Below are 17,589 nucleotides of genomic sequence, written 5' to 3' on the forward strand. Positions count from 1 at the left end.
CGATAGGGCCAGTGTCTGGTGTGGCGGTAAATTGGCTCTGGCTAGCTTTGGTCCACGAAAAACCATTTCTCTGCGTTGTGTTAATGGTCCGCTTGAATCAATTACCGCACCGTTAGGCCTTCGTCTGCGGATGCGTTCGGTATGATTTACACACTTCCGTGTTTATGGACGACTTCCGCGTTTTTGGGGCCTTTCGCCAGATCTCGCCATACACATCCTACAGCCAGCAAATGGGATGGATGGAAGCCGAAATTAGCCGGCAACAAATTCCATAAATTCAAACAATTCACGACTGTATTCATCATTTCCGTCATCATCCAAGCGGCACAAAAACCGTCCAGCCGTATCCCGCCGGGGCCCTGCGTGTGCAATGCCCAAACTGCCCCCTTCTGGAGTCGTACGCAGAACGTGCCAAGATCATTACGATAGATCATCATAGCGTTCATTAAATTAATGGTTCCGCATGTGAGGCTATATTTGCGTGGTACAAAACCTGGCTGGGGTTTTCGGACTATTCCGAGAGGGCTCGTCCCTTTTTCGGTTCGTTATGCGTTTTGCGGTTGCGAACCAGCGGGCTAGTGGGGAAGGAGACAAAAATGTACACCGTGCCCACGATCAGAAAGTCAGCCTGTTATGCCAAACCCTTTCGGGTGAAGTAAACCTACCTTTTTCGCTGTTTTGGGGTATGTGAAAAAGACAAAACACTTCCTACCAACAGTGGCCACCTTGGATAGGGAAGTTCGTAATTCGTATGCTTCGTAGTCGATCCGCGTAACCAAAAGAAAACCGGGAGGCAAACGGGGACCATAGGGCAATTATGTGAGAATTATGGTGGTAAATAAATCATAATTATATCCTGCTACTCATCCACCGGCTCTACCGGACGCACGATGCAGTGGAATGGTCTTGGAGTTCGGTAGAATTAGCAAGTAAGTGCGATGTTGTATGTGTGCAATGTTACAATGTGTCTGGCCTACGCCAGAGTTCATACAGAAGGTTTTGGGGTGGAAGAAATCGTACAAAATGGTTACCAACTATTGGGTTGGAAAGGATGTGGAGGTATGTACATCAGATAACATGAAACTCGAATTTCGTTGCGCCTGTAGGTGTGTTTGAAATTGCTTTCGAATGCATAAGATAATAAACAACCATGAAATCGTTTTAAATTTTACATGATTTCTTGTTGGGAAACGGTGAAGAAGATTCTACTTTTGAGTATTATAAGAGAATGTGTGCTGGAAAGAAATGATCAAATAAAAGTACAACGCAAATCGAACCGAATGGATCGTTTTTAATGTTTTAAAACAACATTTAAAGTTAACAGAAGGCTTTAGCATTTTTCCCCTGTCTGTCGATAAAATCCAAAAAATGCTTACGGCGTGCAAAAATCGATTCACTTTCCCCCAGAGAGGATATCGAGACAATGTTTGAAACCAAAACGAAAAAAACGAAAAAAAAACAAACGACTATAATGGGACAACATTTCTGCCGAGCGTCTTTGTTTTCTAATGCAACGATATCAGACGAAAGTAAATGGCGGCGTATTGGAAACAATGCCGATGGCGTGTTTGTGTCAAGGATTTTGGGATGTTTCGTTCGTAAGGAAGTACAAGCGAGAGTGAGAGAGAGCGAGTGAGTGAATCCTTCATGGCTTTGTCGTTGCAGGGAAAAAGCGATTGTTGTAACTCTTTTTTTCTTTCCTTCCTTTCGCTTGTTGTTGCTTCCGAAAATACTTGCGGGCTTTTCACAGTTTCACGCTGTCACGAACACGGGGCTGGATCAAGGAGCTCCGGCTTACCAGAATGCCGGAAGTAGTTAAGTAAACTTGCATGTTTGTAGTGATTTCTCCGTTTTTCGTCATTCAACAGCTTGAGCGTTTTGCTGGAATCATGGTGCAGAGTTGGGGTATTATCGGAACACAATTTACAAAAAAAAAAAACGCTTCCTGTTGAAAATTTGCACAGCAACTTAAACATTTAAATATTGATAGGAAAACACCGTTTATACTGAATATTAAATCTTCTTCAAATTTGGCAGAGTGATGGAAGGAAACCGGTAAATAATGTTTAAAATCGACAGTTCTGCCGACCGAAGCTGCTCAAAACGCACGGTTGTCTATCGGTTCGTTGAACATTATTTTCTATTCAACTCAAGGATGATAGTGAAAGGAAAAATGATAGTAGCAACAGATTTCAACCTGCTTACTTAATGTGTGCGTTCTCGTCTCTCGTCACGAGTTCGCTCATCCAACGGTGGAACCACCAATGCCTTTAGCCCTGGGCATTGGAGCATCGAAAAGGGATGTTGTGCTTAGGGGGTTTTTGGGTGCAGAAATGTAGATCTGCTCAACCCAGTAATGACGATGACGGTTACAGTGATGATGATGATAACGCTGATAGTATGTTGTTGCTGATCTGCTTGCTTGCTTGTGTCTTCCACTGTTTTTGTGGACACATTTCCCGCGAGATACGGAGAGTGTTCTAACAAATAGAAGATGCGTAGACTGTTTGTTTTCCGATATGATGAATAGCAGCAGGAAGCGGCACGATAGAATGTACTATTCTTTCCCCTCGACAACTTTCAAAGAGAACCTGATTCGTGATGAAAGAGCCTTTGTTTGGGATGTTTATGTGGCGTTGATTTAAAATAATGTACATTGACGAAGGTTGTGTTAAAAGAGATGATCGAATGAGATACCAATCTGGTATATTATACGGTGTACGAGTGATGGAAACCTCAAGAATGTAGGCTTCAGGTGAAAAACGACTCTTACAAAACGACTTTATGTCGATAAAAATATTGAAGATATTTGTTACGTAAATGATGGATATGGAAAATGTTCTTGAAAACTTGGAGAGTATCACACTTCAGATTTCTAGTTAAGCTTATTAGAATACTTTACTTTTTCATACAAGTAGAGACGGTTTATTACGAAATGCTAAAGATATTGGTTAAGTTAAAGTTTACTTCTTTTCGGAACACTCTCGAAGGCAACTTGACCGAAGTGCGACTTGAAGCAGGTTTTAATTTTATAGTTATATATCACTGTTGGCACTATACACACATTGAGCTTTATACTATGTGTTTATGCTTTAGAGAATGTTGTTCGATGAGGTTTGAGGGAAAGGACACCTGAGGTAGCAATGAAACAGTTTATGGATCATTACTCACTGATATTCATTTGGAAGCTGCAACACTTTCCTACCAGGCTATAATTTCTTGCGATGCCGCAGTGTACCGTAGCTATCGAGGTACTGTGAGCTTTGAACAAGGGAAAGAAATAAAGTTTATTGTCTGCTTTTATTCTTGATTTTAGTTCCCACGTAGAGCTAGCAGGGAAGGTCCAACCAAGGATAGTCTGTACGCAAACATAGGTCTAAAACTGTGAGCTATGAGCTGCTGAGAATGGCCGAGAAATAGGCTCCATAAAACATTCCACAATGCTACCCTCATGCTAGAAGAAACCTAGATGCAGATATGGTGGCTTAGTATTTCCTTCCTACTGAATGATTTTCTCTTCGGTAGATTTTAACGCTTCCTAGAGGGAAGAAATCCGGAAGATAACAGATTTATAACGGCGCTAATTTCATAATTAGTGCGATACGATTTATGTGTGATGCTTGCCCGGGTTAGAACTGTACTTTAGTTACGCCATTCTTTTTTTTTTGCTCGTACCCTTGTGAAAATGGTGGTGAAGCGTTATGCGCAGAGGGGAAGGGATCGGTCCACTGACGGACCGGAACGCGAACTTTACTTTTCGCGACGAATTAGCGAATTACCCGCTTGTCCGGACGGTGGAACGAACAGGCAAGATTGGCAGCAGGATGCTTCTAGCGGGAGCAATTTTATTGGCATTCAAATTAAGTGGTCGCTTCTGTATCTGTTACGTCTGCGGGCCCCGATCCCGGTGTTCCAGTGACCCGGAAGAAAGTTTTTAATTAATAAAACGGACCAGCAAATGGGGAGGCCCCAAACTAGCTGCTCGCACCGGGCGTAGGCTAATCTGACATTTGCTCCGGGCGGCAATGGGACGTGTCCTTGATGGAGGTTCATTGTTTGTGTGTGCGTGAACGCAACCCTGTGATCCCCGGGCAGGAGGAGGTAGCGAGGAAGTTAAATTAGGACTTTGAAGAACGGATTGCAACGGGAAATTGTTTCAAGAAAGGATTTTTGGAGCAGGTTAAAAGTTTTTCGTAAAACATTTTTACAAAATACGCAAGCAATTTGATGCTTTGAAGAGAGGCTCTCTGGGAGGGGGGTTTTGTGTAAAAAGTTTCATTTGTCCCAAAAAAAAATCGTTCAGCCCACTTACGCACACGACCGAATCAACGCCATACGACACTGCCTGGCAATTTGGGAATGAATATTTGATGGACGTCAAATGTAAACTTTTCCAAATGCGGGATACTCTTATTTGGCTTTCTAACCTTATTGCAAAGCGGATTACACAGTAGATAAAAAGGCATTCAGCATGATAAATGGTAACGGTTGTTGTATTGGATAGGACGTTAAATTAGATATGCTGACGGCTTTTGTAAAGTAATAATTAGATAACAAATTCCTTGAGCCGGCGGAACCTGTTTTTGCACGGCAGAACTGCATGTCAAATCTCATCTGGAGCGTATCATCGTAAATGAAGTCAAAGAAGGCTAGAATTGGCAGAACTAAGACCTCTCCAGTGTTTCAAGAGGGATTAAGCGGGGTAAAATAGTATTTTAATAACAAAAATCGGTAATGGAGGCGCCCAGTACTTTGAAGAAGCTGATGGAGGCGCCCAGTACTCTGATCATTCGGACAATCCTTACTCACTATTGAGGATTCGTTTAACGAATGCAATTGAACATTACATTTAAAATTCAATTACCAACGCTAATTATAGTTTGACCTTAATTCACTCGAATCGGCTAGATTTACTGTAATAAATCGCAAAATAAAATTGAACCATGTATTAAGGAAAAACCTTCCTCTTATACACTAATTTTGATTAACAAACATAGATGTACCAATTATCCATGTTAGGGTTAGGCAAGGGTCGCATCTTAACGAGGTTAATCAATGTTCTACTGCATTTCATCTCAAAAATATATATCCTTTAGTTTAAAATCAAACTATCCTATGGGACAAGGTTTTCAAACGATTTTCATCTCCCATAACCTAGCTCGAGATTCTGTTGGACACCTGATATATGCGTACCACAAATTCACATGTTGAAATAACATGGTACTCTTCATGTACCATCATTCCCAGTAAAATGAAAAATCCCGAAAAGCTGATCTGTTTTTCTTCTTCGAACCATTTGGGCCGGCAAAGCAAGCAGATGAACCGGATCGAACTCCATTTCGACAGCTTTCACTTCCTACCAAAAACGTTACACTGGATGATACGTCCTTTTTGTTGGGACAGTATGACCCGTTCGTTAGGGACTGTTTTGATTTGCTAACGAGTTGCTAGTTGATTTAATTTATTGCTACTTGTTTTTTTTTACATCACCAACTGGACGTTTCGTTAAGCCAAAGCAAAACTCAGCTGAACGGATCTTTTGAGTGTGCTAGGTAATTGAATCTATCAGAGCAATGTTAGTGTAGCGTGTGAGTTTTGATAAAAGCCGAGCGAGTTTTGACATCGCCGTCCGTCAGCTGGTTCAAGTAACGGTTCCAGTTTCATCGAGTGTAAATAATCGAATTTATTGCGGGATGGAGTTTTGAGCAAATACACAACTTCTGCCATGGAGTACAGTCAGGAACAGAGCACTATTCGTCAGTAATTTTTTTTTTTGCAGCAAGAACCAGCCTAGTAGAGTATGTAAAATTTGAATTTAAAAATCACAGGTGTGTTATCAAAAATATTTGTAAAACTGGAAAAAAATGTTTCAGGATTAATCTGAACAGATGTTTTTTGTTTGCAAAAAAGTAACGCAACAGCGCGTTGTGGAACATGTTTTTTTTTTCTTCTTTTGAAACCCAACAGAGAGAAATGATCAATAGCGCGAAAAGATATCAACCATCACGCTCGGACCATCCGTAACAAGGAGTCATAATAAAAAGTAAACACGTGTATCGATGACAGCAGGTGCCCGAATGTTTGCCTTTCCGATGCCAGTGCTGTCATATCTGCCAAAATGTAACAAACGAACGGTGACAGCAAATCAACAGACGGCCAAAGAATAACAAAATGTGATCCAAACGCAAATGCCCAAAAAAAAAAGCCAGAAACACGCACCCGGTGCGCATATTCAAACATTTGCACAACACCGTAACCGTTGGAATGTGTGCTGCTGCTGTTTAAAATGTTTCTCCAATTTTTGGTCGTCAAAACATCAAAAGATCTGTCGTAACAGAAGGAGGAGGAGGTGAAGGAGGAGGAGGAAATCATACATCCTTACAGAGAACCGGGTGAGATGTAGCGTCAGGTGTTGTTAGGGAATCTGAGAATATTTTTTTTATTCTTGTTGTATGACACGGTTCCAAATGGGGGTTCCAAAAAAAACCCGATCGACGGCAGACAAAACATTTGCAAACTTTTTCTTTCTTTATATGATTCCAGGCAAACGCAATGACAAAGATACGTAGATAAGGCGACCATAAAACGGTTTGCCAGTGTTGATCGTTTCAACCCCCTGACGAGGCTATTGGGGTGGGGTGGGTTTGTCATGTGTAGCGAAGCTTCCCCGGAAAGGTTGGGGGGAATGCAAAGAAATCTTTCCGTCTGCAGTACGCAGGAGATAAAAATTATACGTATAATACTTGTACCAACTTCAAAACTAGGTCTCTCACGAGCTTATGCACATTTTTCCATCATGGTAGCGATAGCGGAAATACATAAACATGAAGCAAAGAATGCCATAACTCCTTTTGCGTTTTTCATCCATGTTCCAGTGAATGATCAATGTTACCCGAGGACGTGTGTAAAGGAAAAAAAAACATGTTTGCTCACGTCTATGTAAGATGGAAAAGTTGTCGGCTTGGTGACTCGAGAATTGAGTCAGGCTCTTACTTCAACTTCAAGCCCCAACCCCTCTCCCCCTTTCGGCCGTCAAAAACACACACATACACACACGCACACATCAACAATTCAAACACACGGGGTATGAATGGTTCCAAGTTTTTCGATCGTCATTTTCCTTTTCAACGGCTTTTGCCAACCGAAGCAAACGTCGCTTTCCCGCAGGGTCATATTGCTTCAGCTATCCTTTCGTGCTGGGCTGCCTCGTGCATCGGTACATTTCCCAACCGTTTGCCAAGGTTTTTGGGGCACAACGGTTGGCACGGCCACTGTAAGCGACGATCGTAGCGATTTCTCTTTGCAAAATCAGCACCTCGTCTTGGCGGCTTTTCCGTGGGGCAGTTTGGGGCTGTTGCTTGAAAGACGGGGGAATGGTTGGGGGAGATTGGAAGGGGGTTTAGATGGGGTAGCAAAAGTTGAAAGCAGACGGCCCTTTGCTCTTCTATGGGAGCAGGGCAATCCAACTGGAATCGCAAAATTCATTCAATATTCATATAACGCTTTCATCCGACCAAAAATATTCAACCAACATTCGGCAACAGAGTCGTGAGTTCTCGGGGGGATTGTGGGATCGATGGTATATACAGCGTTTTTTTTTCTTCTTCTCTGCTCCTTCTCCTGCATGGTGAACTTTGTGCCTGTATCCTGCTGAAACCGTGATGGGATGGAAATTCGATAAGCCGAGAACTCGATGACGGGAAGAATTGTGTGCCGCAGCAGCAGTGGAAGGTCCATGAAGCGAAAGGCTTCGGAAGCATATTTCACGCATATTGGAAAGATTTGTACCGAAATTCGTCGAACGACTGGTACTATCAGCGTTTTGCTGGAAGGATGGAATATGTTTCCGTTTGCCGTGGATTGTAACCGTTCGAATGCTTGTCCTTCGATGCTTGTGTTCCTGATAGCCCAAGGGAGCGCCCGAAAAGGTTGTGTCAAATTCGAATTCATTCTTTTTCGTTGCGGTTGTTGTTCTTCCTGCTGCTACGGATACACAATACCCCGAATTCTAGCGCTTTTAAAGGTGAAACCTTGCTAAATCGGCGCTAACGTTTTATGGGGAAAATGTTTGCGGTGTGCGTTTTGCCCGCTACTTACGTCAATGTATCAAAGTTTGGGGCGTTAAAAGAGCGTTATTTTGATTGAAATGATTGGCTGTATAAGGGTGAATTTGTTCGCAAAACGATTACTTGATTTCCATATTGACAGGTTTGGTTCGTGAAGCCTTTAAATCAGGTGCCTTTTTTAAGGGAGATAAAGATGAGTAATAGCTACAGAATGGCTGTGGCATAAAGGTTGTTCACTAAGCACCGCTTATTTTTTTTTCTAAGCGGAAAAGACTCAAACGAAAGATCAAAGGGCTTTTGTTGAAATATGATCCGAAATGTTCCATTGATTACGATTGACGATATAAGGGATAAGAGTTGGAATTACAGCCTAAGCAGCATATCATCGCAACAAAGCACAGCGTGTACCATTCATTATAAGATTTTATCGCTCAGATACGGGCTTTTGATGAGAGAAAAATGCACGGCAATCTGTAAAGGTTGTTTTTGTAAAGGGGGTTTATTTCCCTAGGGAACGCTTAGCCCTAGGGAAAAATCCTGGAAAGAAGCTTTTCAAAATCAGAGATATTTTTGTTACATGAATTTCTGTCACATTTTTCACAAGCCAATTAAAACTGGAAAACATTCGGTAGATATATCTGGAAAAGTTTTTCATCAGTTTTCAATTTTTGATAGACAATTTCCTCGTAAAATTAATAACCCAAGCTACCATATGACAATTTTTGAAATAATTTCAAACCATGTGATCTCTACCGAAGAAGTCACTTTCATTTCAATTACATCCGAACTAACTTCTACTGAAATCGTTCCATCTTTCCAATGGAGAGCAATGGAGATGAGGTTTTTTTTGCAAAAGTTTCACCCAATATACGGCCTGTATGAATTTTCTCGTAAGCAAGCGTTTAACTGAAAGTGTTTAGCTATCGTGATTAATTGGGCATGCCATTCAGAAGCACCTGATGCCTCGAAACCGGCGAAGCGTACAAAACTTTGGACAGTTTTAACGTCAAACTTTTTGGACACGATTGCAAAGAGAAAGCGAAAATGATGCGAGATTTATCTACCGGGTCAGTACGAGATGACTGGCACTTATTGTTTTTCAGTCAACAAAAAATGGCGCTTTAAAGAGCAGCGAATTTATGCTTAAAGTGTTTTTGGTGTAGAAAATACAACATTCTCCACTTCCTGCATTCGTTCGTCTAACCCCCGGGGGGTCAGTGTGCCACAGCGATTGCACTGACAATTTATTTGCATTACGAATTTCACCCACATCCAGATAGATGCATCCATCTTTCAGTGTTGCATTCCCTTATGAGAATCAGTTTCGTTATCGATTCAGCTGTGGAGTTGGACATGGAGCAGAGCGAAACTCATCGTACGGTGCTGAAAATTGATTTTGCAATCGAGTTGTCTCGAAATTCAATATGTCGAGGGATCACGAATCGGTGAAGCCGGGCAGCAATCGAGTAGTGGTATCGACTGTGCATAATGTAAATAAATGTATGGCACCGACGCTGTGCTGATGGGTTGTGACTGGGACCACAGTGTTAAAGTGAGATCCGCTGCTGTTGGATGTGATTGAAATGCAAAACTGGTTGGCAATGACCGGTGAGCCATACGTACAGAGATACAGCGGTGCCATCCGAACAGATGACCTGTCCGATAAGTGGTTTTGTTGGTTGCAAAATAATCACAAGCATCATGCTGATAATGACGATTCGTATGGGCGTACGTTTTGGTTTTCATGCTCGACATGCTATGCAGAGGGTTGGATAAAATGTATCATTTCATCATGGTAACGGGACTCCGGTGACAACTGGATACAAATGGAATGAATTGTGATTATGCACTGTCGTGGGCCACGTGCTGTGATAAAATAATTATGAAGTGTGTAACGTCAAGCAGATAAATCATTTTCAAATGTAAATGATTAAATATTTTCCATTTTTGTACTGGAAAAAAGTAACTAAATATAACAGAAAATTTGAACATGGGATGTGGAAAAGTTAAAGATGGGATGGGTTAAAGAGACGCATAACTCATGAGAAGATCGAATTTTGAGTAGGATAACAAGATTAACTGTTGAATAATTTATCATTTCTTCATAAGATTGGGCATATTTCAGGGAAAAACAAATTGGCACAAGCCTTCGAGCTGTGATGTTCACGGATTTTGAAGCTGATGGATAGCTAGTCAGGCAGGTAGCGTGGGTTTACTGGAGAGTATCTTTAGTGAGTAATCTATTTATGGAGCTGAGCAAGTATTCCATTTGGTAATTCAAGATTCAATCATACGCCTACACTTGGTACAAATTTTCACTGGAGAAAGCCACCCATACGCAGGGCTAACTATGAGAGTATTAAGTTAGTTCCAGGATTTGTAAGTATTATCGCACGATAATAATTTCTCCCTAATTGTGCTCCATAATTTGAAGTTTTGCTGAGCACTTTTTCAAAAATCGAAATAATCCAAACACGTGCACGGTTAGAGCGTTTTTAATCGATGTGAAGTTTTTTTTTTTGAATGTGCCTCTCACCGACAAAAATTGTCCAGAGTTTGTAATAAATGAAAACAAACATGCCGCTTCGGTAATGTGTGTTCATGCTGGTTTCGCGATTATTTTTATTGGCTATCCCATCAGTGCGGGATCATCATAAAACAGTGTAATCAAATATCACAGCAGTAATCATTTGCAATCAGTAGTAGGTTGTCCAGCATCCGCCGTTCGTCGTAATGCTGCGAGGACGTGGCGGTAGAGGCCCAACAAGAATGTCTCACAGCATTTGGATGGCCGATGTCGTTAGGCTTCTGCATTGGTAATCATCATAAATCTAAGCATCTGAAACAGGCTGTTTCGCGAAGTTAACATGGTCGTTGAATTTTGGTGTTTCGTTGTACGTTCGTGAAGGACATGCGTGTTTCGGGCGCCTCCACCGGAGGCCCAAGAAGCCTTAGTACCATGCATGCGTCGGTTCAGCATTTTCCTGGCTGCCGAAAACCAGACTGTTGGGACGAAGGGGGGTAGGGATGCTGTTGCATGAGGCACATGATAAGCTAGCGGAAGGATGAAACGTGAAGTGTTGTGCGTAAATTTTCCATAAAATAACGATAAATTATCCCATGCCTTGGTATCCCTTTCGCTTGGCGCTTGGGGATTTTGGGACAAGCATCCCCGAAAAGGTCAACACTGTTTGTGTGAGTGTGGAAGCAATTGTGTCAGCATACAATGTCGTATCACAATTGTTTGGCGCACGTTCAGTGTACGGTAGTAGCTCGTCGGCTTGTGTTACGGCAAATGTTTCGACTTTGGTTGTGCCAAGACAAGATTGTTATTGCGAGTCGTTTGTAATGGAGAATAAGCAAAAATTTGCTTGCGCTATGGATAAAAATTTGGTTAATTTAAAGGTTCTATTAAAAAGCAAAAGCCAAGCAAAAGGAAAAGCCGTATAAGTTCGAGTACGCTTTGATTTATATGGTTTTAGTATATTGTCTCGAAAACTAATAAGTTTTCACTCGGGTTGCTAGAGAGGAGACACAAGTGACTAGAGATGACAGCTTTATTGAAAAATGGTAAATATATGAAAGCTTTTCAACGAAAGAAAAACAGATGAAAAATGGAAAATGCTGGTATTGAGTGAAACTGATTCAGATTCAGGAATCTGCGTGATCCTTTGAACGGAATAAATGACTCTGAATTCCTTTTTTATGAAGATTATTGAATCTCATTAGAAATCATTAATCTTTTGGAAATCGACACATGATTTGACTTCACTTCACAGAATATTCATTTGGATTCATATGATTTTCATACACTTTAAGCACCACAGATTTCCCCTCTTTTGAGGGAATGACGTTTTTTTGGAATATTAAATTAAGTAGCAATATGAATTAATCTTAATTAATATTTTTCAATTTTTCTTCGCTCGTAATTTGGAAACTAACAATGTGATTTATTACATTATATTCAAGTATTTCAAACAAGTTAACGTTGCTGATTTAACTCGTATTCAAACTTAGTGTGATGAAATTAAATTAAACAATATGAACCTGAATGCAATTACCATCATGTCAATCTCATTGGTTGAATTTCGGACATTTTTGTTTTGAAAGTGAAAATAAATGCCTGAGAAAGAAAACAAAAAAAAACCATAAAGCACACAAAAGTATGCTAACGAGAATTTTGCCCGTTTCCATTGTCGGTTCTTTGAAAGGGAGAAATAATCTTAATAACGAAATATTTCGGAACAAATAAATTGATTGTGGGTGGGTGTGTGTGTGCACATTTGTCTTCGGTACTAATTTCCTTCCACAGTGTCACAAATTGTAGAAGAGTCATGGTGTTGAGTTTGGTTTGCAAATTCATTTATTCCCATTACCGGGATATTCATTCAGCGACAGTATGCCGGTACTTCGTTCCATTTCATTCGCTTGTGACCGAGGGTGCCGCGAATTACGAAATGAAATTTGTTCTCTTAATTTTGTCTCATTTCGCAACGATGGCTAAATTTGTGGCTCATTCAACTGAACCGGAAGCATGGAAAAGAAATGGTCATAGTGAGTGACAGAGAGCGAAAGAAAGAGAGAGAGAGAGAGAAAGAGAGAAAGAGAGAAAGAGTGACAGTGATCGTGAGCTGCATAGACTACTAAGCAATTTGTGAGGCATGTTTTTAGAGACATATAGAACCATCTACTTGAGCGATTCCTATTGCAAAGGGATAGCAAAAACCTGTGTACGTCTGTGTCCTGTGTAAGCAAAACGGAAGGACCCGTCTTTCTGAATTGCACAATTGACATGCATAATCTAATTAACGACTAAATTAAACAAGCGAAAAAGTTTTGCTTGGGAAGGTGGTTTGTCGCCAGTTTTTCATTCCCGCGTTTGTTCGCGAATTCTTTACCCACTCGGCCCGTCGCTGCTATGTTCCCGGAGCATGGGAAGTGAATTTAAATATATTAAATTGCGAGTTCCCAACAAGCTGAATGCTGTACAAAATGCTCGTGCCCACAAGGTATACGCTTACCGTTACTATATACGCGTCGCTCACTTTCATGCCCGGAACGGTGCGGACCGGAAGAAAGTCCTCATGGTGAATGTCGCCGGAAGGAAGGACAGAAATGAATTTCGAAAGGATCAGGAAAAGGGATGTGCGAAGCTCAATTTACTCGTAAGTTTGAAGTGAAATGTGTGTGTGTATATATGTGTGTGTGTATATATGTGTGTGTGTGTTTGAGTACATTGAACAAAAGCACAAGAAGGTGGGATGAAAACTTTTGTCACTGGGATTTTTTTCCTTCTCGCTATTTTCTTACCGTTGGTGTGGAATGTTGCCACACGAAACCAGACCTCTTTAGCTGGAGTAAAAGCGAACTCTTTCACGGAGGGGAGGGAAGGTTTTTTTTGTGTGTCGCTTCTTGTGCCGATGATCATATAGTAAGGAATTAAGCACAGTCTTGAGCAGCAAGGACGTTATTTTTCCTCTCTGCACAGCGAAAACGAAAAAAAACGAAGGGGGAAAACGAATGAAATCTACCGACAGGAAAGTTTATGAACACAATTTTCTCCGAGTCAGGGGCAGGGACAATTCACATACTCTCGTTACATGTTTTACGAATGTGTGTATGTGTGTGTCTGGCTGTGTTTGTGCGAATGCGATAATTATGTTTTGCGCTGAAACCGGGAAACCGTAAAATTTACTTTAGCAAAATTGCATTGTGCTAAAGTGGGTCTTAAGAATTCGGAAAAAAAAGAAAGGTGAAAAGCGTACAAGGACACGTTGCATGCATGCTGGTAGTGCATCTTGTGCAAGACGAAAAGGTTGTGAGCAAAAGTAGTAAGACAGACTCCACGGTCTGAACGTCGAGAGACCTTCGCTGCTGGTTGGAGTTTGGTTTAAGCTTCCGTTCATTTAAATGGTTCCTGCTGGAGGTGGAAAATTCCCTCTAAAATGGATTAGGACGACACGAAGGACGCCAAGGAAACAGGTGTTAAAACGGAACCATCGTCAGAACTTATTCATGTCAGTGGCAACTACATGGCGGCAGGAGCATGATTAAAGCTTTTGCACGATGGTATCCCGCGGTTTGCTCTATTTATGCTTTCAGGAAATCCAATCTCCAAGTATACAGTGGACAGGGATGTTGGTTAGTTTTCGCACTACACTGTACCCGGTGTACGTGTGTCTCTGGTCGATAAAAAGTGTTTCGTCGCTGAAATGTGGCAAAAAGGATCGCTATCACAATATTACTTGCACATGCTGAGAGGAGAAGCGCACAGGATCGGTTATCTGTGATATGGAAAGTGTGATGTAGGACAGGGACAGCAAAATTAAAGTAAGTAGCAAAGGTGTTCCAGGTGTCATCAAGCCAAACAAGGAAGGTTGTGTTGGGAGTTTGAATAACTCGCGTGATAATGCAATCACTGTTGATGTGGTTTTGGTTAAATGCATCCTGCATTGAACGATGCACGCGAGTATGGAAGTTGCCACAGAAGCTTGGTTGGTTTCGGGACGGTGGCAGTGAAGGAAATAATCGCTTATGCAAGACGTTCACCGTATCGGAAGGTGGCGAAAGTTATACGGAAATCGGATACGTGATGAAGGTTCGTAGAAAAGTATGAAGCTTTGCGAAACAAGTTTCATGTCATGGGAAACTACAGTAATGTATGTTGAGTTAAGAAATATTGTTCTAAAAATGTTGTTAATTTTAAAGGACATACAGATGGTAGAAGGTTCTCAAAGAAATAAGACGTAATAAATAGGTTTAAACCCAACATCAACGTAAAAAACAAATACGATCGAGCATTTTATCATTGGTGCCGTGACCAGGATTGTATGCAATTGTTGATAGGGATACTGTCCAACATAGGAAAAAGCGTTGAAATAAGTTTTGATAGTAAGGTAAAGTGTTTTGTGTGCATCTAAACACCCAAAGCATCGTTTGCCTTAATTCTGAAATTTGGAAGAAACAGCTGATCAGGACAGATTACCTAAAGCTCATGGGACAGTTTAAGGATGTATTGTGCTTTGAGGTTTTATTCGTCATACAATACAGTAAAGAGTATTTTTGTGTTTGAAATTTGTCGTATGTGTCCTCAACTCTATGCTTTATTACTATAAGATCATAGTACAGTTTATGATGTGATACTTTATAATCATTTATAAAGTCTAACGATAAAAGACATAAAAACTCCCATCTTACATCCCTCGGAATGTCGGAAACGGAGGAAACAAAATTCGCTCCAAAAACGGAAACATGTTATGAATGAAAAAGCAATAAAACGTGCATTCAAAGCGATGGTGAGAAAAATAATTTCCATGTTTAAAAAGGCGCATCGGGTAAATGGTGTTGGTGGCTACTGTTGGGTGTTCCCGAAAACAAAAAGAAAAACCAAAAATAATACAAAATGGTACGAGTTTATGCATAGAGCGATTGTGATGCTAAGAAGGGACAGCTGAGACCTACCATACTGAAACAATTAGGGAAATAATTTTTATTTGCCAAATGGGAGAATGCGCATATTGGCGGTGTGGCATACGTACCCCCTCCGAAAAAAAAGCAACGAACAGAGCGAAAAAGTTAGAGTAAAACAAAACAACAACCAAAAAAAAACGCAAAAAGGCACGAAACGGTTGGAAAGTCACACTCCAAGAATACATGAATTAATTATCATAATCAGCTCCGTTAAAAGGTTAGCATTATTTGCCTGCTGTGGCGGTATTTCGGAAAACCCCAACAGTTTTCGGTGCCATTTTTGTGTTCCTTTCATAAGTCATATTTTCCGTTTTGCTTTCTTGGTTTGGCGGCGAAACACTTTGGGTTCATTTTCCGGCATTCAACGCCGTTAGAAAAGTGTTCGGCCATTGTTTCGGTGGGGGGTGAGGCAGTGGAAAAGCCGTTGAAATATGAGACGTTGATAATGTTTCATGTTTATGATTAGCCGTGAGGATATTGCATTTTTCATGGCCACAATGGGTGGTGTATTCGGAGAATTCCCGTTCTATGTGTTCAAACACAGTGCAACGGAATTATCAGCAGTTTGTTCTGTTGAATCGTATTGTCGAGCAATGCAATTTCTAGCATCTAGATAAAGCAACGACAATAACACTGCATTAGTAGCATTAAATACAATGCACAAATGAATTTGTAGAAAGTCACCTTTTTTCGTTAATCGCGTATCTTTATCGTGGGATTTTTGTTGCGCAATATGAACTATAGTACTAGTTAAAAGAAATAGAAAAGCTACTCTAACGCTACAAGAAGTAAGTTTGAAGCAAAACGAATACAAACTGCAAACGAAACAAGCTAGTCGATTCTCATATATACCTTCACTGTTATCCCGGTTTTCGTCGACTCTTATGCTGCCAATGGTAAATTCTGGAGAGAAGGGAATAAAGTTGTTAAGAGAAATATATTGTAGGCAACAGTTTTATGTAAATGTTTCTTATGTTTTGTTGTACTATGTTTATTTGTTGTGCTTCTATATGTTTAATATGTTTTATGCTTCTATATGTATGTTGTGATTTCAGTTTTATTTATAGTTTAGTTCAGATCGATCTCTTCTAGAATTAAAATAATAAAATACATATATTTTTGTTTTCTTTGGAAAAAGTTGATAATTTTGAAAATGAATTTTCAATCAACCAGTGTTGGTTGCAGGGTGTTTTTGAGGGCAATCAATTATTACAATAATCTCAAAAAATGACATCCAAAGAGCCTTAGATGGTAAGGAAAAGCCATTAAGGTAAGTGTTTTGTAAATGCACAATAAAAGTATTATTTTCTGAAAATCAATTCCAAACTATGACGAAGATATAATCCTTTAATTCTTGTGATGAATGAACAATACCCCAGCTTTTGAAATATAACGTTACACGTGGTCCAAACTCTAAAATTGATGATTTTTGTTTTGTTTGATTTGAAATGTTCTTTCACCTTCAGAATTATACTTCTCGTTCCGTTGTAACGGTTATTTGCCCCAAAAAATAAATGTTTTTTATGATTTTGTTACGCCCCATCAATCATATCCTGCAGCCGCCAGACTGACAGCAAACTCAGTACATTTTGCAACCGTTTCAATATTGTTTCTACCAGCGCAGAAAAGTGTACGAATTCACAAAAGTCATCGGTAAGAAATATAGAGCTTGGTTAACAAAAAACGAATTTGGTCACGTCGTTACGGCGTGGTCTAAGGAGAGTCATTAATCATAACACAAAGAGCTATTCATACAAATGTCAAGCAATTTCATCGGCGGGAAGGTCGTCGAAAAGTCGACAGGTATGCGTGCGCTGCATGGCAGCGACGGTTTTTGGGGGATGAATTTCAACCTGAAATAGCATAACATTTTCTGTTAATGTACATGCGTACGCTAGGGAGAATGAAATTTTGCTCTCGAAAATGGGTCACATAAATCGTATAGCAGAAGGGTGGATGGACCAGTACCTGTCGGATAAAATAGTTAATGCAAAATGTTGTGTTATCGTTTCCTAAATAAATAGTGTGTTTCACAGTACGGTTCAAAACACTT

At 40.4% G+C, this 17,589-nt stretch overlaps 1 protein-coding gene across 4 annotated transcripts in view; it reads right to left on the reverse strand.

Annotated features, from left to right (window-relative positions):
- The window catches only part of LOC125765973 (zwei Ig domain protein zig-8-like), a 60,755-nt gene that overhangs the window by 34,539 nt on the left and 8,627 nt on the right, over positions 1 to 17,589 (reverse strand). For 3 of the 4 annotated variants that reach the window (XM_049431544.1, XM_049431543.1, XM_049431541.1), the window contains exon 3: positions 16,389 to 16,439. The exons of the other annotated variant lie outside the window; for it this stretch is intronic. In XM_049431544.1, the coding sequence (XP_049287501.1) occupies positions 16,389 to 16,439 (51 nt within the window). The remainder of the gene's footprint in view (positions 1 to 16,388; positions 16,440 to 17,589) is intronic. 4 annotated transcript variants of the gene reach the window in all.

This window comes from Anopheles funestus, chromosome 2RL (genome assembly GCF_943734845.2).
Source record: "Anopheles funestus chromosome 2RL, idAnoFuneDA-416_04, whole genome shotgun sequence".
In the NCBI taxonomy this organism is placed as follows: Eukaryota; Metazoa; Arthropoda; class Insecta; order Diptera; family Culicidae; genus Anopheles; species Anopheles funestus.